The following is a 27,306-nucleotide window of genomic DNA, read 5'->3' as shown; positions in this document are numbered from 1 at the left end:
AAAATTCTTCTTCCTCCCTTCTTCTTCTTCTAAATAGTGTTTTCCACAGAATTACGTATGGCCATAGCCAAGGGAGGGGGACGGGAGGAGGGGTTGGGGCATTGTCAGTAAATTTCCAATTTTTCTATATTGTGTGTGTGTTTCACTTTTTTTTTATCATTTTGGGTACCCTCTATAAATACGGACATCTATGCAGGTCCTTCAATGAAGCACAGGCAGAACTCGCCATGAGTTCTTTTCTCCCATAGCAGCAGTTTGAGGAGAGTCGGGTTGGGGCGGATAATTGATCTGTCGAGCTGATCATAGCTGATCAGATCGGTAGATGAGAGGAGCAGCTGTTGCAGCTAGTTAAAGTAAAGATTTAGACCAAGCACAGTTCACAGTATATATTAGATAACTGAACAGTATGTTCATTTAAATTGCACTCCTAATGAACAGTCAAGCTGCAAAAATAGAAAATGAATACATGGAAGCATATGTTTTAAATAAGGCGGGCCACCACGAGTGAATGAATATGTGGGGAACCCTGTTAAAATTAGATGAGTTCTTCCTTCTGACCAGAAAGTGGGGTTTACTTTCAGCCACCTCGTCGGTTTGTGCACAAAATCTTCATGAAAACACACAGAGCAGGCCGCAAACAGCCAAGAGGCCGTGTGTCGCAAACTGCAGTAAAAACTTCTCAAGTGACATATCCTGAATGTGTTGTCCACATGCATAAAAGTAGGCTCCTAAAACCCGAATAATACCTGCATAACCCACGTCTTGGTAAGAAAAGGCTAAATTTGGAAAAAGGCCCAATTTGGAATATCCAAAAGTAATATGCCGTTGACATGACCCGCATCAGACACACAAATATTGTCGTAATTGGAATCGTGGTAAAATATTGGTGTGCACGTTAACAGTCCCAGATTTTCAGAAGCAGAGGAAACCTCGTGAATTTTAGAGGACCACATGATCAAATAAGCCACTCACTGAAATCAAGTAGCAACCATTTTGCCACTGCCGATGAATAATGAGCGATGCGTGAGTGAATGATGAACATGATGGTAGGGAGGAGGCCAGGTTTGTACCCCGAGGTACTCTGATGGACTGCGTTTCTCACAAGAACAGGTGCAGCACCACCTGGGCCACCCAGAGGCACTACCAGTGCGTGTGAGACAGAGAGTGAATGAGCCACGGAGTAGGACTAATGCAAATTGTCTCTGCGCACCAAGTTTTTACTATAAAGCAAATGCTTTTCATCCCGCAAGTCCCATTGCATGACTTTCCAGTACGAGTCAGCGGTTTCAGATTAGATAGCCAGTCGAGTATGTATCAGGGGAACATGCAAATCACCATGCTGTTAGCTGAGCCTACATCCTGACAAACTGCACTGGAGCGTACGGCAAAAAGCATGGCAGAATAGGACATTCTGTACAGGAACATTTGATTTGCACAGTTTATGGACACACACATACTCACAAAACTGCCTAATAAAGATGTGAAGTAGGGCACCGACAGATGTGTGCTCGAGAGACTCTGCGCCTTTTAGAAACCTCTGCCTAAAAGCCTAACCGATGCTGAGGGAAGCGTGCATCCCAAACTGACCTGGGACCAGTGTCTGGGGCTAGCCTAATCCCAGGTTGGTCCAGACAGGCTGCTTGTCTGGGGCTGAGGACAGGTCATGACCTCAGTGACCCTACCCCATTGTTACCTCATCAGGGGTCGTTGTGGCTGTTTGTCTGGGCCAATTCAATATTCCCCTGCTGGGGATAATGACCTCCACCCCGCCCCCACTCCCCCTCCCCTGCTCTGGATCTCCCCTTCTCACACACACACACACACACACACACAGGACAGGCATGCACACACAAAAAACGCCCTCATGAAAACACCAGAGTGGCGTCCGTTCTGTCATTTGCATCAGCTTTTGATTATATCCTAATTTTCCATTTTTCAGTTTCCTTCAGTTAAGTTTTTGGATGGCCTGCGCTAGCACCTGTTTGGATTAACACAAAGATGTTTTTCTTTTTATCAAATTTTACTTCTGTTGAGCTCCCATTGTTTTGCCAGAGCCGAACAAAATACACTCAAAATAAAAATACTCAAAAGTGCGTCTGTAGCATTAGTGTAAATTAGCACATAAGACCTTTTTCATTTCACTCTTTTCCACTAACAATGTGCTTTATCACTGTGGCTTGAAACAAATGTAAATATTTAAGACCAAAAAAAGAAACCTCTGTTTCATGTTATGCAGTCTACTCCAGCAGTCCTGCAATAATTACTACCTTTGCACAAATCATAACTTTTGTTGAGACTGCGTCTGCATGACGGGCTGCCTCAACACTGCCATAATATACTGAAGCTGATTCATTAATCTTATTGAATGTTTTAGGCAGAGTTAATTAAATTCCTGGTGTTATTTGAGTTTAGACGATTATCCTCTCATCTTGCATTTTTCGAAGTTTTGGGGTGACAAAACGCAGCAGTTTGACAGGCATGCACAAACACTTCCTTGCGAGCACACACTTAACCCACAAAAACAAACACATTTGAATAACATGCAGAGGTGAGCCACTGCTTTTGCTCAACACCCGGGATCTGAACCCCCTTTGGACCACTCTCCAGTGCTCCGCCCCCTGCCCCCTCCACTTCCAAAGATTTATGACCATATAACATAACAATGTACACAGACACCATGGTCAATCTGTGTGTGTGTGTGTGTGTGTGTGTGTGTGTGTGTGTGTGTGTGTGTGTGTGTGAGTGTGTGTGAGTGTGTGTAGTGAGGGGAGTGGAGGGGGCCAGGCAGCAGGAGATGGATGGCTGGTGTGTGAGCTGCCGGCAGACAGCAGACAGGCCAGCCCGAGGAATCCTCCAGGGAGTATGGAACTCCCATTCGCTGTCTGTCTGCCCTGCAGCTAAACACAAACGTGTGTATGTGCATGCGTGCGCACACACACACACACACACACAAGCACACACAAAGTTGTTTTACTACCACTGCCTCTGGCTAGCAATCTTTGGGACATTTTACAACCATTCCCACCCTTGCCTTTATAACAGTGTGGTAGCGGAGTCTTGACTAACTAAAAGGAAATTAAGAACTGGATGAATAATTCAGGCAACTTAGGAAGCACAGTGAGATGTAGTCTCAAAAAAAAAATCAACAGTGTGTCAGTCCTAATGAATTATGAAAACTTTGTTTTCACGCTGCATTTCTTTGCACTACTTTCAAAATGCTACAAAAGCCTGCGTGTGTGTGTGTGTGTGTGTGTGTGTGTGTGTGTGTGTGTGTGTGTTATTATGCAGACCATGAGTGCAGTTCACACCAAGTACAGCTCAGCAGACTAGACACAGTCAACGTGGGCCGGTCTCCTGGTTGTTGAATAATGGATCAGAGACGGACTCCCGCTCAGCCTAATGCAGTCTGATCTGATGTGACTGTGATCTCCGCTGACTGGTGAAGACCACAGAGAGCTGACAGCCCACTCTATAGGCTGGTCAACCACACACACACACACACACACACACACACACACACAGCTACGCAAGAGACAGAAAACACAGCTTGCCAAACACACACAAGACGATCGGGGCATTTTTAATCAAGCACAGGCCATCACACGTTATGAAGCAGCCTATTTGGTAGGCAGCCTTGATGCTTGTACACCTCGAAACGCCGGGAGTTTTAGTACTGATTCCTATTGAGCCTGTTACAGCCCTGTAATGAATCCTGTCGCTCGTCTGGCCTGGCTCAGATTCCTCCTCCACATACCAGGGAGATGCCAGGGGCCACACAGACGCCAGAGGAGCCTTCCTAAATCACAGCCTTGTTACACTGATGAATGTGTGTGTCCTGTTCTGTGATCTAGGCTATCTGCCTCTGTGTGTTTGTGTGTGCGCCTCTCTGCATGTTTTCTTTGTGTGTGTCTCTCCACCTCCGTTAGTGTGTGTGTGTGTGTGTCTGCTTCGCCTCCTGTGTGTTGCTAGTTATGTGGTTATGCTTGAAAATGAGATTAGAGATGAATGTGTAGGGTGAAGTGAAATTAGCATCTTCTGTATGCAGGTAGAGTTTCCTCTGGTGTATATTCCTCTACGCCGGGTGGGCTACAAGCTGAAGTCAATAGTCACAATCCTCATCCTGTGGTAAACTATAATAGGCCTACTGTCAACTCCACCGAGAGTTGACAATTTTCTATCCACAGTCTACTCCATTCATACATAATTCATACTACCATCAATAATTCACCATGGTGACATTACCAATAATAACACAACAATACTTTGTTTTCGCTGTGTGGTTTAAAATGTGTTGCCTTGGTAACAGAGATGAAACAAATATTCCCAGGAGGAGTGATGGGAACACAGGAACAGGACAGAATTCCCTCCTGATCCCACTTAGTAGTGTTGTCACACTCTCTTTCTTTCTCTCCCTCCTGCTCTGCCTTTCTCTCATTTCTCTCTCTCACATACACACTCACGGACCACACTTTCCGCACGCATAAAAAACTAGGTCAGATAATACAAACTCCTGAGGGGTTTTCTGTTTTGTCTCTTTAGGATTTCAGGGAAACTAATGGAGAGACTATTTTTGGGAGCCAAGCCCGCATCTCTGCGCCGTCTCCTCCTCCCCTGCTTTCTCAGTAAATAATCACGGCTACATTTATGAAGAGGAGAAGAGACACGGGGCAACGCTGAGGCAAATTGTCAAAAGAATCGCGGCATGTATGCGTGGCTGTGTGTCGGTGCGTGTCTGTGAATATCTGATTTTCTCACCTCTGGTGTGTTCTTCTTGAACTCGCGGCTCAGGTCGATTAGTTTCTTCCTGGACTGTTCACTCTCGTCCTGTCTGTTGGCAAGCTGTGTGGCGGTGGCATCTAGTTCTTTCTGCAACACAAACAAACAACTTTTTCAGCTCCCTGAGTGGAGAGTGGCACAGTTTTTCATACTTATCATTACCGTCTCTATTATTATAATCTGCATCATTGTTATCACTCAGAATAAAAAAAGAAAGGAGCTGTTTTATGACTAGACAGCCGACTCCTTGACCCATCTGGCGTGCTGCAGACTACCCATCCTGCCTCAGCTGAACTTAGCCAGTGTGCAGCAGCAGAGGCGGAGAGCAGAACCGCAACACCGATGTCCCGCCAAAGAAAACCCGGCTCCACTGGTAGTTTGATCCGCTACCATCGCAAGGAATATCTGGAGCCATTTAGCCTGTCAGTCAATCAGTTACCACTGTGTCAGGCATGACAGCTTATGTAGCAATAGACTACTACTCCGCACACAGTTCACAACAATTATTGACTGTCTGCACCAGACGACCCCTCCCCTCCCCACATAACAACAGCACAATTATCAACAACAGCAGTGTTGTCAAGACTGAGGCAGGGCCCGCCTTTATCCACATCCATTTTGCATTGTTATTAATAGCTATTTATGGGACTTGTTCCAGATGATGGGCCAAGTGCTGACATTAACAAGACGTTCAGGCCTTGTAAAGATTGTATCTCTCTCTGCTGAGTGTGTGAGTGTTGCTGGATTATGTTTCTGTTGGATTCTTGCCTCCTGTCACGCTCACTCCTTTTTCCCCCCTCATTTTTCCGTACTCCCTGCAGATCATCCACTCACTCATTCAACCAGCAGTACCTTCTCCTCTGCTTAAATCTCTCTCTTCTCCCTTTACTCCGCCTCCCCCTTTTTCTCCTGCCCCCTCCCATCTACCTCCTGTGAGGCCGCCCACCCCTGAGAGTGATTAAACGCTGCTGAAGGGCCGTTATGCTAACTAACACACTAATCATTTAATACACACATTACCACAGGGGCCCTTGTGGCTCAGTCTGCTGACAAGGTCCCAAAACACACTCACGCACACATGCCCACCTCCCCCCACCCCCCCAACTCACACAAGAAAATACAACCCTCTAAAGAAATAGTGTGATCAAGTGCTAATTAGGAGATTTTTCCCCCATCAGCATTAAGTTTTATTCCCTGACCAGCCGTGATCTCATTTTATCCACAAACCATAAAAAATATAACAAATGTTAGTCGACTGTCCCCTGCAATGGATTTTACGCTGCAGCGCAGGACGTTTGAAAAAAAGACTGCTCACTTGCTTACATGCCATCTTGCTCTCGCTGCCCATGGAGCAGTTGATGTAGCAGCCTGTCTGCCCGTGGCCATGGAGCAGCTGCACTATCTGTTAGTGAATTCGAGCGTGCGCAGAAGCCTGTGCATCGCTTGATGAAAGGAGGAACCTTATAAATTTTAATCATGTTAAATTAATTGTCAAAAAATGAATGCTCTAGTTCAGGAATAGAGGTGTAATTATTATATTGGTAAAGATTAGCTACAGGAACAGGAATATTGGGCCCAGTTGGTTCAAGATACTAACATCAAATTTGGTAGCTATTAATCACAATTTGACGTATTAGGCCTTAAGGCTAATACATCTTAAATCAGTTAAACATAATGACTCACTGAGACACTTCAGTTTAAAGACTGATCAGAATTCAGAGGCCAGAAGCAGCAATCAGGACAATTTTAGGTATATCCCAAAAGCGAAGAGATAATGCAGTTAATCATTCAAACTGTGCCGTTTAACACCAGGAATCAATTTTGAAAATATATCGCGCATGTTCTCAATCGCTGTGGAGGTAAAATACTATGGTCGACCGATTAGTTTAGATAACGAAGTGTGTGGGTTGTGCACCTCAGGACACAATTAAGCGCATCAACTTGAGGAAGTTTGAGAAAGTTCAGTAACCTTTTCAGACCTGGGTCGACATCAGTTTTCGTGCGTTGCTTTCAGATATCTTTCACAACTAAATATTTCTACATTTAAACTATTTAAAATTAGGTTATTATGTTATACTATGTTATACTGTTATACTCAGGTTTAAAAGGGTTCAAATGGAATATAATACATGTATTGCATTTATCAGATTGCTCTTTGATATGCATATGTGCCCATGCAAACGTCCGGTAATTTTATTTTCAACTTGTTTTCCAAAAAAGTCAAAGGAATTTCACACAATAATCTATTCATATGAATTGATTAATGTGCTGTTTTTTGGCATCTAACTGAAGCAACCACAGTCCTCCACTAGGTTCCTGCTTTAGGAGGTCATGTGCCAATCCCTGACGCCCTTGATTCTTTCCAATCCCCTTCCAAAACCCTGCACATATCCCAATGTGTTACCAAATCCCCATTCCCCCCCAAAAAATTCTCACTGCTAAGCTAAATAAACACATCACACATGAAAGAGGATTGATTCAATGCCAACTGGGCAAGTAATTATGGGCATGGTCTCAGTTTGAAAAAAAAAAAAAGGACCCTCAGACTCAGTCAGGTTTTGACTATGCAGCAAACTCTCTGCCCACATCAGCAGACACAGGCAGACTTTACACTCATCTTGCTGATAGAGCGTAACATCCAAAAGTGCACAGTCCCTGCTGCCTGCCCCCCGTTCACACACACATCAAATCTTACTGACCATTAGGGAACCGATATTATTCCCATTTTAGGCAACAAATAAGCGAGACAGGTCGTCATATTTAAGTACCTCAAGTGAAATACTGAACAAATATGTTTGGGTGTTTGCTCTGCTGGATGGTGTTTTTGTAGAACGTGGGTTTTTAGCAAAATAAAAGCGGACTGAACTGTGGTCAGTTTATATGTTACAAAGGTGCCGACTCAAGCTCGAAACACACAGGAGGTGCCCCTTTTCTCCTTATACCTTTGTTATTTGTTTTGACCAACTGTAAAATGGCACATCGGAGTTTTTTTTTAACAGTATTTATAGTATTTTATATAAACAAACTTTAATCTTCAAAGTGCTGGCAAAGGCCTTTCCTATGCAATATTTTTTTAATAGAAAGTCAGACACATTTAGCTAGGTTTCCTCTGAAACTGATTTAAGAATATTTACACAGGACCACCATATGCAGCTACCTCTCAAGATGATATTCTCAAGCTTATAAAAATGTATGTGATATAGTTGCATGATTAAAACGGATTGATATTTATTTTAATTTGAGACTGGAGAGAGTCAATATCCTGTCTGAACTCTTTGCAGTGAGAACTGTCAGTGCCCAATTGGTCCGGCTACTTGATCCTTGCCAGCACCAACATCGCAGTTTATATTACCGTCGTGCCTAAAGATAGCAGATTAATAGATGGCTAAATAGAAAGATGAAGACCTTTCGATTTTATCATGACTTCAATGGTGGCATCTGTCACTATCCATCTGAAGTCATGACGGTCAACACAAATGGCAAAACTGTGTGCAGACTGAGTAGCTTTCAGTTTGGACAAAGAGGTAAAAAGTGCAATCATGCAAACTAAAAAAAAAAAAATGCAATAAATCCCTAATTACATCTGCTTTTCGATTTCATGAAATTTATGTTGAAATTAATTTTGTGAAGTACAATTACAGTTGCTATTGCCTTTATTGTTGATGTTTTCTATTGCACCTGTTTGATTATTTGCCAATCAGCATGTGATTATTTAAAAGGCACACCTGATGGCAATTAAGCACAGAGCAAAACTGATGAAGCGAAATGCAAAGCGCTTAGTTCGTTCCTTTTTGTTTTTAATGGAAGCTGTCAATAAAGTGTCAACCTGAGGATCCTGGTGTGCACTGGAACTTCGATTTCCTCTGGTTCGTAAAGAAAGGAATTTGCAGTGGCCCTGCAGAGCATCTCTGTGTAAAAAAGGGCTATGGATAGATGCAGGTTTTTAACTTAATTTCCAAAGTGTCATTTATTACGGGGTTTATTTAGAAATTACTGAGAGGCATCCACTAACTGCAAATTAATTCAGCCACTCTGTTGGCTTCATCAAGCATCCAAACTCATGGATTGCAGCACTGTTAAGTTTAGGCAAGGCTGAACTACAGGGGCTCTGCCATCTGGCATACCACCGAGACTCTTTCTATCATGTCTGACATCAGTGATTGACATCACGCTACTTTGATGAACCTTACAAATTAATATGTTTGACAAGGAGCCAAGACATGAAGAAACTAATTAACACAATCCAACAACATGAAAATTGCAGGGGTCTATATTTCACAATCCATGGCTAATGTAACGACAAGAAACATAATTAATTGCAGAGGCAAAGTGCGAATACCAGTACTTGTGTTGATGCTTCAATGTAGCGGCTGCATCACAGAGCCCCAAACAACATGCATTAAAAAGTTGTGCGCTCCGTGCTCAGGGCCTTCAGGCTCGGTCCGAGGTCAACTCTCTCTGGCTCTCCTTGGCCTGACTTTGAAACATTTTACTTTTTCAAATGTGAAAACAGTTTAATTTACTGGAGAATTAATTCATTTAACTATTTCACATTAACTCTGGCACTATTTTTAAATCTGGCTACGGCTGGTTAGGACTGCACTGTCTAGTTTTGCAGAGGATGGAATATGGTGTGTGCAGGGGAGCATTAAGTGGGCTGTAATGTCTGTGTGATTGCTGTAACAGCCCTGCTCGGCTTGGCTGGACTGGCCCACAGCAGCAGTCCCTGTCCTGGTTCATTTGGTCGTCTGGTCAGCTGTAAAGACGATTGGAACAGATTGCCAACACTCCCTAGAGAGACTTCAACACCGACTTGGCCAAGAAGCCTCCCGCACACTGCTCCACACGCGTGTGCTCTCACATGAATGCACAGACAGGCCGCTGCAGTAACTTGGGGAGCCCAGTCTTTCCACATTCTTTTGAACTCTGTTTCAAAAAGAGGAAGTCTGCTAACATGTTCGCTCAGTGAAATTTGGCATGGTGAGCTATGTTTGCAGCTAGCAGGGGAGGTTGGGCCAAATGGAAATGACTATCTCTCCGTCCTACAACTGTGGTAATAATACTAATCACTGATAACAGTCACGGGTAAACAAATCCTATTACCACTGGCCATCAGACCCAAGGTGTATGTGTGTGTGTTCATCTCCCCTAATGAAATTCCTTCCACTCGTCTGCAGGCAGAAAGAGGCCTTCTATCTGACTAATTCGCTCTAATTACTCTAATGAGCCACAGGTGATGATACAGTGAGACTGATTAATTAAATGGGAGGCACCAATCAGGCATGTCTGATTATGCCAATCATATCGACTACAGACTAAATGAGATAACAGGAGACAGACGCACTTTAATTGAGGTATCAAAACTTCATAGAATTCCTTATGCCCTCACGCTCTGACGATGCCGAGACAGATAGGCTGGTGGAATGACAACAAAGTTATTGTTATGTACACAGTATGAAGTCAATCTGCAGCTGCCGTCTGTGCCGCCACGGTGACCAGGAGTGCACACAGAGGGGAGAACACCACACAAGGATTTGCTTCAGATCTCATTCTTGCTGGGAATAATTGGGACTGTAACTGCTAGAAACACTTTGTTTACACCTCGTCTGCAATCACACATGCCAAGTAGTCTGCCACCGCTCCTTTAGTCCAAACACAATGTAGGTTAACTGCTCCGCATTCGGTGCATGTATTACACATTAATCTAATGGAGCACCACTCTTGAATTCAAGCCAGGCGCACAAAGAGACGGACAAAAATACATTAACTTCTTCTCAGCAACACTAACACCATATTAGTCACAGTGCAGAAGAGGCTAATATTTTGAAATAAAACTTTTCTGTGTGCATTTCAAAGTGAGAAGCCTTTTCACAGGCCCTGTTCTTGGCAACATGACACAGATGTTTAAGAGATGAAGTTTTCTGTCCTGCCAGAGCAGCCGCTAATCTTTCCTTTTATCTCTGACATGTCTGAGGCTGTTATGTGGTTATGATAGTAAACAGTAAAGGCGTCTGGAAAGATGTCTTATCTGAAATCTACGAGGCCTACCTCCGAAACTCCCCCTCCATCTCCCCTCGCAGCGTTCCACCTCCTATGCGGCTGACTGTTCTGTATGCCAAACCTACTGTGTGGGGGTGGAGTCGTGGAGTGGTGGCTCAGTCGGGAGCGACAGCCACGCTTGCTACAACGACACGGTACATGATCACAGATCACAGGCACACCCCCTCAAAACACAGCACAACAGCAGCACAGATAAGAGACTACAATCCTGGCTGCCTGTCTGCCTTCCTACCTTTGACATAGCAGGGTGCAGAACTTTAAATGTGCCAGCAGACGCCGTTTTCACAAACCACACAGGGTTTGAAGACGCAAGTCACATCCTCCTGAATCTCCGTTTTTGCTTTTCCTCTCAGCCAATGGAGTCAAAGCCACAAAGTTTTCTTAACTGTGAGCTAACACAATAGTTTCACTGTGACAACTGCGGTCTAAAACGCTTTTGTGTGTATGTGTGTGTGCAACTGCGTGTGTGTCTGTGTTTGTGTGCAGAGCGGTTGGGGGCGGGGGGGGGTCAGCCTACCACTCTCCACAGTCTAACAAGATGCTTGTGGTCCCTGAGCGTTTTGCTCCTTTTTTTGAACACAGATCCATATCTACCAACAGCACAGGAGCTGTCAAGACTCACCTCACCGACGCTGACGCAAGCCCGGATCAAAAACAGGCTTTTTACACCACAGCCTCGTTTGTATTGATCCATGTTTCTCTGCTGAGAGACTGGTTGTTGTTTTATCTCCCCAACATCCAAGCCTTAACTCTCCTGAAGCTTACTGAGAGCTAGTCATTATTTTGCCCGACCTATTGTCTGACAAGGGGTTTCAGAGGCCGGGCCTGAGCCTAAATACAAATATAATGAGACTAAGATGGTTCCTGGCGTGGAGGAAGTGCAGCTCACTTGGTCTCATTTTGCGGACTTCGAATTTAGCTGGAGGCCTGTGTCACAAAGGGTGAGTGGTGCGGTGGGTGCAATGGGAGGAGAGGGCTATGGCGATATGCTAGGGTGTAATGCATTGGTGAAAGGGCAAGATTTTTCATCCCTGCGTTTACAGGGTGGAACGGCTAGGATATTGAGATCTGAGATAGGATCAGAGGGTAGTGAGCTGTTTCAGCTACGATAAAGGCCACGCATTACAAACAGAGCACAGATAGAGAGAGAGAGAGAGCGAAAGAGAGGGAGAGAGAAGCAGAGAGAGAGAGTATCACACCTCTCATCCCTGAATTAATGCCTCCATTCTGCCAGGAAGCCATTCTGTGCCAGTGAGAGGAGATTGGGGAGGGGATGAGTGCACAGATACAGACTAAAAAATGGAAACGGCGATCATGGAGAGGGGCGATAGGGATTAATCAAGTCTGGAAGAAGAGTGGGGCTCTCCAAGCCCTGTAGCACTTACACAAGCCTGGGTCCCAAGGACTCGGGCAAGCAATTGACATCGCCCGCTATTAGTTTATATGACATCAAATGCACATACAAGTAACCATGGGTGGATAATGACAGGGTGACAGGTGCAGGCTTGCAATGTTGCAGGCTCATCATCCTATTCTCATATGCGAGCCTGTCTTTTTGGCCTAGAAAGTCTATGACCCCTGCACAAAGGAGCAGTGTTCAAAGTCTATCTAATTTTGTTAAGATTTGATCTGTTCTCAATTCGTTAGCCTATTTGATTTGGTGTAATTCACTTAAACTTCCATTTAAGGACTACAAGCAGCTTCATGCACGGGGACAGGACAGTGAAAAAGGGGTCTGCATCACTCTCATGTGCCTCTGGCACATTAAATCCCCTCTCTGCATGATGCCCTTTTCCACATTTTAATTTAGCCTTGTCTATCTGTTGTACCCAGTCATTTCATTTTCTAGAGCCCCGATGATGACACATCAGCAGGAGTTGTGCCATAGCCTATAAAATCAGCATGTTGACTTCTATGCATTAATCAAAAGCATGTATGAAAATGCCCCATTAGGTTAGATATATCTAGACTCTTTAATGTGTCCAGCACATGCTGTCACTATTTTCTAGCACAGCTCAGCCTTCTGACTGAGTTTGACACCCATGGTCTATACGATCAACGTCAACAGAGCATGTCCTGGGGCGAAGTCTTACTCAGCCTTTATGAGTAAGAGTTTTTCTGCTCTGCTTGCACGACTTTTGAGAGGAAAAGGCAGAGAAACACAGTGAGAAAGAGAGAATGAGCATAGCTAATCCTTACAGTAATGACAGAATAATTAGCTTGCATTAGACTATGTAATGGGTTGTAATTATATCATTTATTCTGTGTTGGGAGAATGTGATATAAAGCCTGCACAATGAAGAAAGAGGAATTGAGCTCAGTGGGAAGTAGGATGGAGCATGTGTAAGAGCTCAGGCTCTTTCTATTGATTGATCCAAACATCAAACGAACCACTAGAGTAATGGGAGGAGTGAAGGACAGCTAAAAGCTATTTGGAGCCTCCACTGCATAAAAGACTTGACCTGTTCCACACAGCCTACATATCAAAACCATCAAACAGCAATCAATAGACCAAAGCGGTCAACTCAACAAACCGTCACCCTACTAAAACATCAAACCCCCGGCCCAAGCGTCAGATGATAGGCTACACTCAGCTTATCCATTACCATCAGATAAAGAGGAGATAAAACACAGAGCCTAATCCTTTCATGTGTCGTGACAGCCACAGCAGCCTCCAAGGCATTCCTTCAGTCTGGCTCTCAAATAGTTTTATGGCGGAAGGCAGCCATTCAGTCAGCCAGCCAGCCAGTCAGGGCTGTTCTGGTCTGTTTGTCTTATTTCACAGTTTACACGCTGTTTTATAGGTAGTTATTATGGTCACCATGGTGATGCCATACGTTTTTATGGTCTTTTGGTCTGAGGGCAGAGAGTGTAATAAATGAAAAAACACACACACATGAAAACAAAGACTCACAAAACACGCTCCTGCTGTGGAAAGGTCTCCTGTCCCTCCCTTCCTCCCTCCCTCACTCTTTATCAGTCTCACCAAATGCCTATCTCCCTACTTTCTGCTTCATGTGAAACATGGATAGGCTAACGTACAATTGTCCTCTCTCATTCCACATCTGGAGCTGATCAGAGGGCCTCCTGGAAGTTGAGGCCTCTGGGCCTATTAATAACCATACCGCTGAACTCAGGGTCAGACAGCAGTCAGCGGATGAGCCTGTGTCTACTAAACACATATTCCCTTCCCCCCTTTCTCAAGAGCACAACTCTCACTTTTAAAAATGAGACGGCAGGCTACAGAGTTTAGCATGCACATCCAGCATTACACTTTTAAATACAGAGACTCCTCCGACTCAAGCAGGATCTCACAAATTATTCACAGATAAGTAAACAAAGACTTAAGTTTGAAACTGCTTAATTCACATTTGGTCACCCTTAAAAAAAAACAAAAAAAAAAAAACATAAGCATAGGAGACAGCCTGGACTAATTGTGAAACAATTCTCTCTTCTTGAGTAGTTTTTTTTCCTTCTTTCCACATCCAAACAAGTTCAAGTTCAAGGAGGCTAGACCTGTTAACAGCAAGACAGATGGTGAAGTCATCATCTGTTAGCTCTAAAGGTTAGACCAGTCAGACAGCCCAGGTCATACTGGGGTCTGCAGGGTCAGACCACCTCTGAACCCTGGCTCCAGTCTGACAGCTGCTGGGGTCAAATGTCAGGGAGGGGTTAAGGTACCGTCTCAGGTCATCCAATGAATTTTACAGATACAGGATTCTCTGTTTGTGTAGCATTTTGATAGAAACTGTGATGAACCTTTCCTATATTTATCAATTGTGCATTAGACAAGGCCTGCGCAGTTATAATAGCAGGGTAATTCCACACTTATAAATTTGCAGACCAAGCACTACAATGATTTCGGCTCAGGTCACTTAAATAAGTCAGCCTTTCTTTTCTTAAATGATTACACCTCAAAAACTAAGAAAAACACATAGGCAGTCATTGCGTATACTTCCTCAGCTGAGTTCCTCCGCCTGGGCAAAGTTCGTCAACCTCCGACGTAAAACTAAAGCAGTGAATATCTTACTTAATGCAGAGAACAATTTGTTAAGCATAAACCACCCCCATCCAACACACACATACACGCACCTGTGAATACAGGGTAGTTGAATCATCATAATCTGTGGTAGTTTTCTGCTGAGCCCAGCCAGCAGTCTGTGTTATTTTTAGAGGGCTGACACAGAAGCAGGCCGTCCATTTACTCTGTGAGCTGGCAGCAGGACCATCACAGCTCTGGTTGCTTTTAAACTACCAAAATGGGAACGAGCTCAGCAACATAAACACTGCAAAGGTGTGGACACTTAGCAGAGACGAAGTTAGCTCGGATTCAGGGCCATTACAATTCCATTACTTTGACATTAGGCCCCTTATTAAACAAGGCGGTCTGTGAAAATCCACACGTATTAAACCGACAAACATCACATCATCTTATAGCTATGACGATACATGCCTGGAATTGCAGGAGAAAATTTGAACTCTAGGACTAATTCGCTGCAGCCTGACTTTTTGGTCATTTTATTCACAACGTTATGAGAAGTTTTTGTTTTCGTAGACAGAATTTCAAAACATTTGGAAGGACCCCATATTTTTTTTCTGTTGCACAGGATTTTTCAAACATATAAGATTCAAACTCCATATTAAAACAACATAATTATCGCATTCCCAATGATGTGTTCAAGGGCTGTCAGAAATTTGAAAATCAAAAAAAAAAAATTGTGGATTTACATTTTATGGCTATGAAAAGCAACGTAATTTTGGCGATTTTTAAAGAAATAATGCGCTCCAAATAGGTTTTCTTATATATATATATATATATATATATATATATATATATATATATATATATATATACATATATATATATATAATAGCAAGCATATATAAAAAATAGCAAGCAAAAAAACCCCTAAAAAATATGTATATTCTTTTGGGCATTTTTTTACATAAACCCCTTTTCAAAAATCAGCAGAAAAATATTTACAAAATCAAGGCGTCGCGCGTCAACATATATTAAAGCTACGTCATGTTGACAGCTACAGAAAATGAATTCATCATTATGTTAGATTAATGTAATAATTTGCTAGACACAACAAATTCCATTGATTTTTCCAAAACTTTCAATCATTTTTGCAAGTTCAATGATTTTTCCAGGCCTGGAAAATGTGATTGTAAAATGACTTATCCAGGTTTTCCATGACCGTGGGGACCCTGTAAATCCCTTAATTTTAAAGCTAAATTCGGCAATTAAACACTAAACTGCTCACCTTTGCGTTATTCACACAAACCCCCTTTTTTTAGAATGATAAAATTCCTGCATTAGCAAAAAAACAAACTCCAAGTCCGTAACACACATAAAAATTAAGTGAAGAGAAAAGGAGAAAGGGTAACCGAAATTGGAGAGAGAACCGAGGCTAAAGGTTGAAGGCTGTTCCCATCAGATGTGACTGATGGGGTGAGCCTGAAGGCCGGCTATGGATCCAGCAACTGAAGCCGTGATTGACATTGAAAATTACACAGAGTGAGCTATTAGCAGATAGCAGGCCATATCATAATTCAATCCCTACACCATCAAAGTGCACCAATATCATAATTCAATGCCAAGAACCATTAGCCTGCAGCACACCAATATCATAATTCAATCCTGAGGCCATCAGCTCTTGCCAATATCATAATTCAATACTTGGACCATTAGGACACACCAATAGGCCTATTAGAATTCAATACCTATGGTCAATGATCTAACAGGACACTGATACTGGAGTCATGGGTTGACATGGGATAAGGTCTGCACATCAGGCCTTATTTAGCCCAGACTCCTTGATAACAGCGAGATAAACAACACTAAAATTAGGTAGGGCGAGTGCTTCACCAATACACCAGACGCTGAAGGCCACAGAGTGTTTGCTGTAGAAACACATTTCGGCAGGCTTATGCAGAGGGACACGTTTGTTGAACAAAATGAAGCTCTGCATTAGCTTCAAACTCAGCAGTGCGCTCAGCCAAACTCGTCAAAAACGCTCTCAAACACTGGCTACCAGTGTGTGACTGTCTGCAGTTGGTCTAAATTATCACATTGTGGTACCTTGTGGAAACGGGACTCCGTTTTCGTTTTCTGGTCCATTGCCTCTGTTTATATTTCCATGTTAACATCTTGTTTAGCTCCTTAAAAAATACTGCAAATCTCATCCAAGCCCGGCTTGCTGGGTCATCAGAAATCCGCACCTTAACATCCAATCAAATGGTGTTCAGAGGCTCAGATTTCCTCAGCTGCTTTAAGTCAGTTTTTCACCAGAGTTGTCATTATTCAAAGTTATTCCCACCACACATTTCTTAGGTTTCCTTGCTTAGCTGTAATCCTCATGTATTGCATGTGTAGTGTAAAATGACTCTGGAGAATGATAAATACAGGAAAGAATGATGTATTGGTGAAAATTTAATAAATTGCTCGAATGAACAGAACATTAATCAGCAAATATTCTGACAATTGATTAACCGCTTTTCTAGTAAAAACACAGCTGACTTCCAGCTCCTGAGTGGTAAGGATTTTCTGCATTTTCGATTACTGTCAACTGAATTTCTCTTTGGTTTTTAATTGTTGGTTGGATAAAAAGAAACCTTAAGATAAGACATTCTACATTCTGTCATTTTATAGACCAAATCATTATTCAGCTATTGAGGAAATAAACAAGAGATTAAGTGAAAATAAAAATAATCTTCAGTTGCAGCTTTGAAAAAAAATGCTACAGCCCTTCTTTGATGCACCGTGTGATCCAAATACGGTTTGATTACGCGGGTCACATACCTCTTAAACCTTTAAGTATTGACAATTTCGTAAAAAGTAGGGATGCACAATATTGGGTTTTTAACCAATATGCCAAAGTAAAACAAATCATTTGGCAGCTAACCGATATCAATACATCCACTTTTTTGTTTAGCTCATTAAACAACAAAAAAAAAGTACAATTAGGCAACTTTCTTTCTGAAATCCTCAGAATAAATATGACTTTATCTGTATGCCTGTTCACTTGTTTAAGTTTATTTTTATATGTATTTTAATTTATTTACCTACTTTTTAGTTTAAGTTTTGTCATTTATACTCTTCATACATACTTGTATCATACTAGGGCTGGGCAATATGGCTTAAAAATAATATTGCAAGATTTTAAAGCAATATCACCATACTCGATATATATTGTAATATTTAAATGTCCTTTTAACTATTGTCAAAATTTTAAAAAAAATTGAATGAACTGCAATTACAATGATATTTAAGTACGATAAAGCTAAAGTAGCTACTGTCAAATATTTAATAGTTTAATACACTGCTGTTATAATAACATTTAATAAATAAGGATATGAGAAAGTTGAATAAAGTACTTTTATAATGCAATTTTAAAACGTATTGTTATAATTAAATCAAACCAGGACCTGGAGGACCTGTCCGGTCAACAGATTGTTATTAGCATTAGCAGAGAGTTACACAGACACCACGGCGTCTTTAACCACAAGGACTCACTCCCTGTGAGCTGGCAACAAACTGACGGCAATCCACGTCATGTATTACTGACATTTGCAAGTCACACTGGTACTCCGTGGTTGCAAATATGACTGTATAGTCACGATTTGAGCACTGCAGATAACCATGCCTCAACCGCTCACACTACCCCCACTACCACTTCTTAAGATCACTGTAAGCTGGAAACAAACTACTAGCTCTACAAATAATACATTAATAGTATTTGCACATTGCAGTACTGCTCCAAAATGTCCTGCAGACGCCCTGCTCTGTGTGTGTGTGTGTGTGTGTGTTCGATATTGCCCACCCCTATGATATACTTATAAATATTTTAGATATATTGTTTTGTTACCTGTGCTGTATCATTTACCTGAGGTTTTATATATGTTCACTTTGACCAAAAAAAAAAAAAAATCTGTGTGTTGGCTGACACCTATCAAGTGCCGACATTATTGTGCATCCCTAATAAAAAGCTGGCATTTTGAACTAGATCACCTTGATGACGGTGAGTTGACAACATGTGGTAGACAGGTGAAAAGATAGGAACAAAAGCAACAAAAAAAGACAGTGAATTTGTGTTTTGTTGCAGATTAAAGACTGGATCTTAGCCCACTGTTGGTCTGCACCTTCTTACTTTACCAGTCAACTACAGACAACAGCAGACACTTACACCCTGTGGAATGCAGGATTTCTGTTGACTGAAAACTGTAGGCTTAATATTACAAGATGAACAATACGAACGAGATTATATCGGGTTTGGAGGCACTGTTTCAAGTGTACGCTTGATTTTTAAATAAAGTGGGCATCATCCTCAAACTTACGAGTGGAAACCGCCTGTATACTCCTAAAGAGAAGTGTCCAGTCACTGAAGCCCAGGCTCTCTCTACAGGAATACCGAGCAGCAGAATAATGGATGCTTCTGTCATGAGATACGGTGAAACTCTATGATGCTGTAGGTGAGAGAGACTCCAAGTGGGTCTGTAAATAATGCCTGCCACTTGAAAATAGGTCTCTGGAAACTGCCCCCTGTGCTCTTGTAGCTGGTTGTTGGGTGGAAGTTTTGTCTGTGCAGTTATATTTAAAGTGTTTTAGTATTAAGTGGTGGAAATGTGAAAGCAATATAGCAAATATATTCTGAGCCACATTAAATATAAGTAGCTGTTTCTGAAGTTTTTCTGAATACTACCTTGGCTTAAGAGCTGCATTGATGTGTTTTTTGTGATGGTATAAGTTACTGATCCCAATTTGTTTCTGAGCAGCAGAAAAGTTAAAAAGTTATAAAGTTAGGTGAAAGCAGGAAACATGCTTTAACAGAAGCCAGATACAGAAATTCCACATGGGCAGTAGGCCCCTCTAATATATTGAGATGTCCACAATCGGCCTGTGGAGGAATGCTGCAACTTAAATTTGCTTATAATAAGTCCGTTATGAAATCTGTTGTGGTGATTCTTTTCAAAGTGTAAAAACACAAAAAAGTCAATGTGGCAAAAAGTAATTCTACTCTCTTTAAGGTGTCAGTTTTCTTTTTTTTGAGGCATGTCTCATGTCCTGTCTACATGGATGTGTCTATTTTTCTTCCACTCCACAAAACCATAGTTTTATAAAATATCTCCATCCACACTAGAATGCAAAACTGTCTCCAAATTCTTGCTTGGCAAGTAGAAGGCATTAAAGGCTACGTCAACAACACGGCAAATACCAGAGAAGAACGATCCAAATCTATTGTTTCTGTCAGACTTAAAACCACAACAGTCATGGAGTCCACATTATTTTAATTGTAAGGCGTTCACGTTAGAAAAATGTGAGGTGGCACTGTCAGACATGAGCTCTATGCTACCTCACACATCCAAAATCAATCATAGCTCTCTGAGATGGGACAGCACAACAAACCCGTGGTCATCAAAATGCTGAGCTGGCTGAACAACAACGGCGGTGGCGAAGCAAGAAAGCCCCCTAGACTATGATGCAGAGAAGGCGGTCACAACATAGCAGCGAAGACACATCAGAAAACACGAATGTTGAAAGACAGCGAGCACGTAAGAGACGGAGATTACCAGCAGTAAAAAGAATACAATGAAGCTGTTATGGTGTTTAAAATGGCATAAAAAAATGTGTTTACTATGATGGTTTGCATTTATGCACAACACTTTGCAGTGATACATGTATTGATCAGTCATAAATAAACAACAGTAACTAAACTATTCACGAGGAAAATAATGAAAACTGTAGAGTTGCAGTGATAAATCGATTAATTGTCAACTCTTAAATAAACACCCACTGAATTGATAGCTGATTCATCTGGGTTTTTTTTTTCTCTCTCTTTATTCTCTGATTCCAAGCTTCTAAAGTGTGATTATTTTCTGGTTTATTTACTCCTCTGTGACAGTAAACTGAATATTTTTGTATTTGGTTAGACTTTTTGGAAACGCTGATCTGCATTTTTCGCCATATTTTAACATTTTATAGACGTAACAACTAATCAAGAAAATAATTGACAGATTAACCGGCAAAGAAAGTACGTTTTAGTTGCAGGCCTAGAAAGCCAATTGTGGCCAGACACCAAGATTTCATCTTTTTCACTCAGATGTAAGTGGAGGAACCAACTAGCAGAACTTCCCTGGTGGCCCAGAGCGGGTAAATGAAGTGATGCGCATAGTTTATACTAAATAGTTTATAATAAAACTATATTTATTATGTAGAATGAAAAAAGGAGCTTCAATTTGGGACATTGGGTGTTAAGTCTGGGACACTTGAAAGCAGAATTCAGGACGATGAGCAGAAAAGTTAATTTCGAGCTCTGGTTGCTTTATCTATAATTACAAATAGTGGAAACAAAAACACATTCATGCGATATTTTTATCCAAAGCACAGACTTCCACACCTTCTAGTTTTATAAGGAAACATGTCTGTTAGTCACACACTTCTGCATAAAGCCTGCATTAAGAGCTCCGTCCGTTTGGGTACCCCTATTTTTAGACTTGTGTGAAGTGCTTTTTTATCTTTTGTTCAAACATCAGATGATATTGGTCAAAATTTATTTTACAACGTGGGGAAAGTTGTTTGATTAAATATTCTGGTATCGACTCAAGAGGGTAAAATGTATTTACTTTTTTGAGTTAAATCGGATAAACAGAGTCTAGAGCAGACACTCCTCAAAGCAGAGGGAGGGTGAAGAAACTGAGCCCGAGTGTGACGTACAATAAATCGCTGAGGAGTTGGGGAGTATGGGCCTCCGGTGAGAATTAGCCACTGATAAGGTAGATGAGGAGAAGTTTTTTTTTTTTCTTCTTTTTTTCCGAGCTGCACATTCCTCTGTCGTATGGAGTCTACCGTTCATGAGGATTCACTATAACCTCTTAGAAAGTGGGATGACATGGCCCTGACCAAAGTAGAGCGAGGGCAGACCAAAGACCTGACATGCACTCGTCCCTCACTCTGACTCATGCTTAGTCGCTCACCACCCACCAACACACAGTGAAACCTCAGTCCCAATGCCAGGTTTTGTCACTGGGCAGAGAAGCGGTTGGCTACAGTAAAAGCATGACGTGATGCCCCTTCCTCTATGCTCCCCCAGCCTGTGCAGCAACAGAGGGGTAAAAATATCCCACCAGTGAGTTCAGACAACCAGCTCATAAATTAACACTAAAACTCCTGCAGACAACAGCGGGCCAGTCGCTGAGAGATTTAAACCACTCAGGTTGCCACTGACCACAGCTCTGGGATCAGCTTACAAAACCCTTTTCCTAAATTTACCCATTAGGAGGTGGTGAATAAGAACGGGCTCTGGATCAGTTTACACCTAAGTCACTGTTTAGCTGTACGCTAACATAGTGAACTATTTTTTCAAAATGGCTCTAGGGTGCTTTGTTCCAGGAAACGTTATGAGGTGAGATGTAGGCTATTAGGCCTAAATTGGGAATAGCGTATAGCAGAAACGTCTGTTGTTAATTTTCCGAGCTTACACAGAAGATCTAAAGTATAGGTTTAGGCTCAGCCATTCGCTCATATCTTATTAAGGCTCGCCTGTAATGAAGCGCAATCTCTCAAGTAGAAACACAATGTTCCAGCAAAGTGCTCGACTGGGTCAAAAAAAAAAAGAAAAGGAAAAAGAGAAAAAACAACAGGAGAGAAGAGTGATGATCCCCTCTAAAGAAACTCAACTCTGTAATGGACGGACAGGGATTACAGACGTTAAAACCTCCTCCATCTGTAATTCACTGTCACCCTGCCATCATCTCTGAATCACTGATCCATTTTGCAAGTGTGCGAGACCTTGCTAAAAGCATCACTGTTGCACCCATTTGTGTTTGTAGTGGCGGTGGGGGGATCTAGGAGAGGAAAAAAAAAAAAAGCACGCAGAAAAGACAAGTTAACAGCTCGCTGTGCTGTTTCAAAGCATTCTCTGTCCTGTAACAACCACCTAGCTAGTTTCTCACACGGGGAATGGGACACACTGATCAAATAGGATTTTAATGAACATCAGCAGTTGGAGCCTGAGGAGTAGACGCTATGATGGCTTAAAGCTACTGACATCTAGGTTGGGTTGGATTTTCATCATCAAACGAAACAAAAAAAGAAAACATTCCTTTGCTGGTGCCTCTCGCGCACAGACAAAACAGACTGTGAATCCACACTGTCCATTCGATCACAAGGAGGACACAAATGAGAAAGCAATTGGCTGACAAGGCCAAGTGTGGACCACGATCATATCACACTAACCCTGCATTATCCTCAGAAAACGGAAAATAAAAAACAGGTTCTTCTCTGAAGGCTTTCCTCTCGGAGCCTCTCAGTGGGAGGGAGAGTAAATAAGATGTCATCAATAATAGACAGTGAATGTTCTGAGCAGTTCTGCACACACACACACACACACACACACACACACACACACACACATGCACACACATGCACACAAACACACGAGCTCCGACTGATTCCTATCCTGCAGACAGGCCTGCCAACCGCCAGGCTTTTTGCACACGCTCAGATTCACTGTCCTGACTAATCGCTTGTGATAGGGGCCTTTGCCATAATTACCCAGGGCCTTATCACAAACTTATGCGATGCATTTTTCATGTCCTGGCTGCTGGCAGTGCCTTCACTGTCCGCGCTGGCAGTCAATCTACGAAAAAGACTGATCTCAGACAAATTCACACACACACACACACACACACCAGTTCAGACGGGGCGAAATGGGTGAAAGCAGGGTGAAGGGCCAGGGAAGAGAGAGGAGGAAAAAAATTAAAAAGGAGGGGAGGGGGAGGTGAGGGAGGAAGATTGGAGGGGCAGGAAGGGGAGGAGGAGGAGGGGGGGGGGCGATAGATAGTGAGCAAAGAAAAGAGAAAGCAAATTTTTTTACATAATGCATGAACAAGGGGGCACGAGTAGGAGGACCAAACAGGATCAAATAAATAGGAGAAGTGAAGCCTTGATGATGTGGCATAAGTGCAACACAAAGCCCGCTGGGAAGACTTGTTCACTGTCCTTTTGTCTACCCAGTCATAGGGGCATCATGACCTAAATAAAAGTTTAAATCCCAAGCCTGTGCCATGTTCAAAATTATGTATGAACAATTGGGCTAGCCTACATAATATGTAAATGACGACGGCGACTGGGCTGCTAATATTCATAAATTGTGATTTGAAATTCAGCAATGCACGTTAAATGCCACGGGAATACACAACAGTGCCATTGTCTGAATGTCTTGTGATAGGTCAAACACGCTCTAATATACACTGGCTATATTCACGCACTGAATAGGCCCAATATTTTCCCCATATCCCCTCACACTGTGGGTCTCCTCCGTGCACGCGGAGATTAGCGGCGTGCGCGAGACATTTCTGGAGTTCATCATAATCAACAAGGTCATGATCTTTCATTTTTTTTTCCCCCTCCTATCATCATTTTTATTCAATTGCATCGCGTCAAGAAAGTCCACTTCCACAGACGTGGCAATGTCTGTAAAAACCTCACAGTGTATAATTGCCGTCACCGTGAAGAGAGAGAAAAAAACGGCCGAGTTGATCAACCGTAATCACTTCAATATAAACTGCTTCAAAACCGTTAGCCGACAAGGTTGCTAATGTTTTTACTCGCAACTAAACTTGCAAATTTGACCGGAAAAAACACAAGCAAAGCGGTGTTGTGTGTCTGTGCTGCCCGTCTCTACGGTTGGTGTCACCACAGCGCCACCGTATAATGAGTCGCACTTATTTTTCCCCCAAATTATCCAACCTTACAACGGCTAAAGCGTCGGGCTAACTACGGCTACTCGCTCCAGTAAAAGTTGAACAACACGCAATAAAGATAAGCTAACCGAAAGCTTTCTGCCAAAGCCCCGCCGTTTTGTTTTTATCTCGGCGCATCCCCGCGGCGTCGCCCCGGCTTGCCCAGTTGCAGTGTCCGATCGATGTTGAATTGAACAAAGAGGATCAATTTCTGATCAGCGAGAGAGCCACTTTCATCAATGTGAGGAAGAGGTCTTGAATTCTCTTCCGAAACACCTACGAGACGACCGCGGAAAAAACACAAAACACAGCGGCCGAGAGAGGCGACACGGCCGAGGCGAATAGAGGAGAGACGGTTGAGACAGAGGTTGAACTGACCTGTAGTTGTTGTAAGTCAAAGCGCTTCCAATATTGAAACATCGATCCTGCATTGGCCGCCATCTTGAGACATATTGAGACAGGAATGAGATGCTGATAGAGAGCGCGGGGGTTGGAGTTCAGTGGAGAGGACCGGGCGGCCGGAACACCCGGACCGGATCACCACCACCGCTCCTCCGGGCACCAGCGGGAGTACGGACCGGAGTCGGCTCACAGGAGTGTTGCCTTAATAACGCCATTATAATTGCTTAAATAGCTTTTTATCAACATACAGATATTACAGGTAAATAACCGAGCTGGCATTAAAGTGCTCTTTATTTTTATTAGCCTACATAAAAATGCACGAAAGTGTGAGCGCCAGATATTTTGGGGTTGTAGTCTTGTGTGATCATTATGTTTTATGGAGAGCAAAGATCATACAAAAATAATGCCAGGAGGCTACTTGGAAGCCATATCTAATAAAGAAAAAAGAAAAAATCCCACCCGGAGAGCATTAAGGAGCACACTGAGCAGTGTGCAGCTGTGCAAGATGGAAAACCAACATGAAATAATGTATTATTTCAATCATCATTAACCAGATTTAGAAATAAAACGCAAATTGATTAAAAAATGATTTTTTTTTACATACACCTACTTGGATTTTTTTTGCCACAGGTTCAAACTAATGTTCTTTTTTTCTAATTAATTTGCACCTTTTTAAAAAAAAAAAAAAAAAAAAGGAGGGGGGGTGCATACAATTAAAAAAAACTTGAATGCAACTTTGCCACTATGAACTAGCCTTGAAAATAAAGCTTTTTTAACATGAGAAGAGTGCCTTGGTTTAGCCTTTTTTCAAATATTTTCACTTTTTGTTAACCAAAGAGCACCTTCTTACTGCTTTGTTGCTTCACCTGCCTAGAGAATGCCGAAGCCCTTTGTCTCAATTTTCTTTGCAACTTATGTATACTACATCATTTGTGGTTTTTTGTTGGTTTTTTTTGTTTGATTTGTTTTGTTTGTTTGTTTTTTGAGTGATCTCAGTGAAAGGGTTTTGCTTTGTTTCATATGGAAAACTATGAAGGGCAATTGCAAAAAATAAAAATTAAGTCAAATATAAATGTAACTAAATGCAATTACATAGTTGGAATATGATCCAAACTAAACATGCCTGTCTAAATTGCAGAGTTGTGAATTGCCAGTGGCCCCACAATACACTATTATCAGGATAATTTAGTCACAATATAATATTATTGAAATTATATTGCAATTTAATCTTTTTTTCTTTCAAGGGAGAAAAAATGTTTTGTCTAATGAGATAAAGTTTTCAGTCTGTTCATCATCCTCCAATCCTTTTTTTTTTTGCAGCAAAAATCATCTAGTGGAATAAAGAGTCGAGAGTAAGAGATTTTATTATCCTAGGAAAATTAAATATTTTATTTGTATTTGAAATATTAATAATCATATAATAAAAATACTCAGCATCCATATTTCAAAACATTATTGCCATGCAAAATATCCCTATAGACTGTATCATTTTTCCCCCAATCCTACTAAATTGTTAAATCATTCAACCCTAATCAATAATGCAAATCAACCACAATAATTTCAGTTTCATGATGCATGTATTTTATGCCATTCTTAATTTACACGGTGGATCTAAATTCAGCAAATGTAACAAAGCAGGGCTGCTGGAAACCTGCTGAACTTGGTCGTTTCAGAATGGGTAAAAGATGAAATGGACTCACACTTGGCACAAGGTATTCCCAAGTTCATGATCTTCCCATTTTACTATAACATGATTAAGAAAGTAAGACTGATATTTTCCTTAAAGGCAATGTTTTGCTACACAGATATTAATCAGATTAGCTATTCAAATCAGATTGTTGTGTTGTTAATCCAGTCACTGCTGCAGCAGGGCAGCCCAGTGGTTAGAGTGTCAGCATGCATACATATCTGTTGTTGAAGTGACCTTGAGCAATACACTGAACCCTAGCTGCTCCTGAGGCGTCACTCCTGCTGACCACGTCCTCTGACCCCCTTCAGCTTGTGGATATGCAAAGAATTTCTAATTACACTGTATGTATTTATGGAGCGCCCTAAATTCCACTGTCAAACTGTGTCGATTGTGCACCTTAAAACACATCAATCTCCAATCCCTCTGCAAAGCCGAGCCGAGCTGCTCCGCTTTATCAGGGCAACACATCTGTTTTACACGTTGTTTTCATTTTTACCATTCTGTGGGTTCCCAAATGTGTCGAGTGCGTCGTGTGGAAAATCAACGCCTGCATTCACACTTGGTTTTTTTTCTCGAATGCTCGGGGGCCACAGTGTTTAAAAAGAAATATGTTATAGCTTTATTTTTTCCCT

The 27,306-nt window shown here is 42.0% G+C and overlaps 1 protein-coding gene across 2 annotated transcripts in view; it reads right to left on the bottom strand.

Moving 5' to 3' along the window:
• cux1a (cut-like homeobox 1a) overlaps positions 1-25,104 on the bottom strand; it is a 69,177-nt gene extending 44,073 nt beyond the window's left edge. For both annotated transcript variants that reach the window (XM_042486925.2, XM_088078975.1), the window contains exons 1-2: positions 24,961-25,104; positions 4,756-4,866 (exon numbers count right to left, since the gene is read on the bottom strand). In XM_042486925.2, the coding sequence (XP_042342859.2) occupies positions 4,756-4,866; positions 24,961-25,023 (174 nt within the window). In that variant the 5' untranslated portion in view covers positions 25,024-25,104. The remainder of the gene's footprint in view (positions 1-4,755; positions 4,867-24,960) is intronic.
• Positions 25,105-27,306: the final 2,202 nt, after the last annotated feature.

The sequence above is a fragment of the Plectropomus leopardus genome, chromosome 6 (assembly GCF_026936395.1).
Source record: "Plectropomus leopardus strain MGB_pleo_1.0 chromosome 6, ASM2693639v1, whole genome shotgun sequence".
In the NCBI taxonomy this organism is placed as follows: domain Eukaryota; kingdom Metazoa; phylum Chordata; class Actinopteri; order Perciformes; family Serranidae; genus Plectropomus; species Plectropomus leopardus.
The sequence above is the reverse complement of the archived record's forward strand: the minus strand, read 5'-3'. Positions and strand labels throughout refer to the sequence as shown.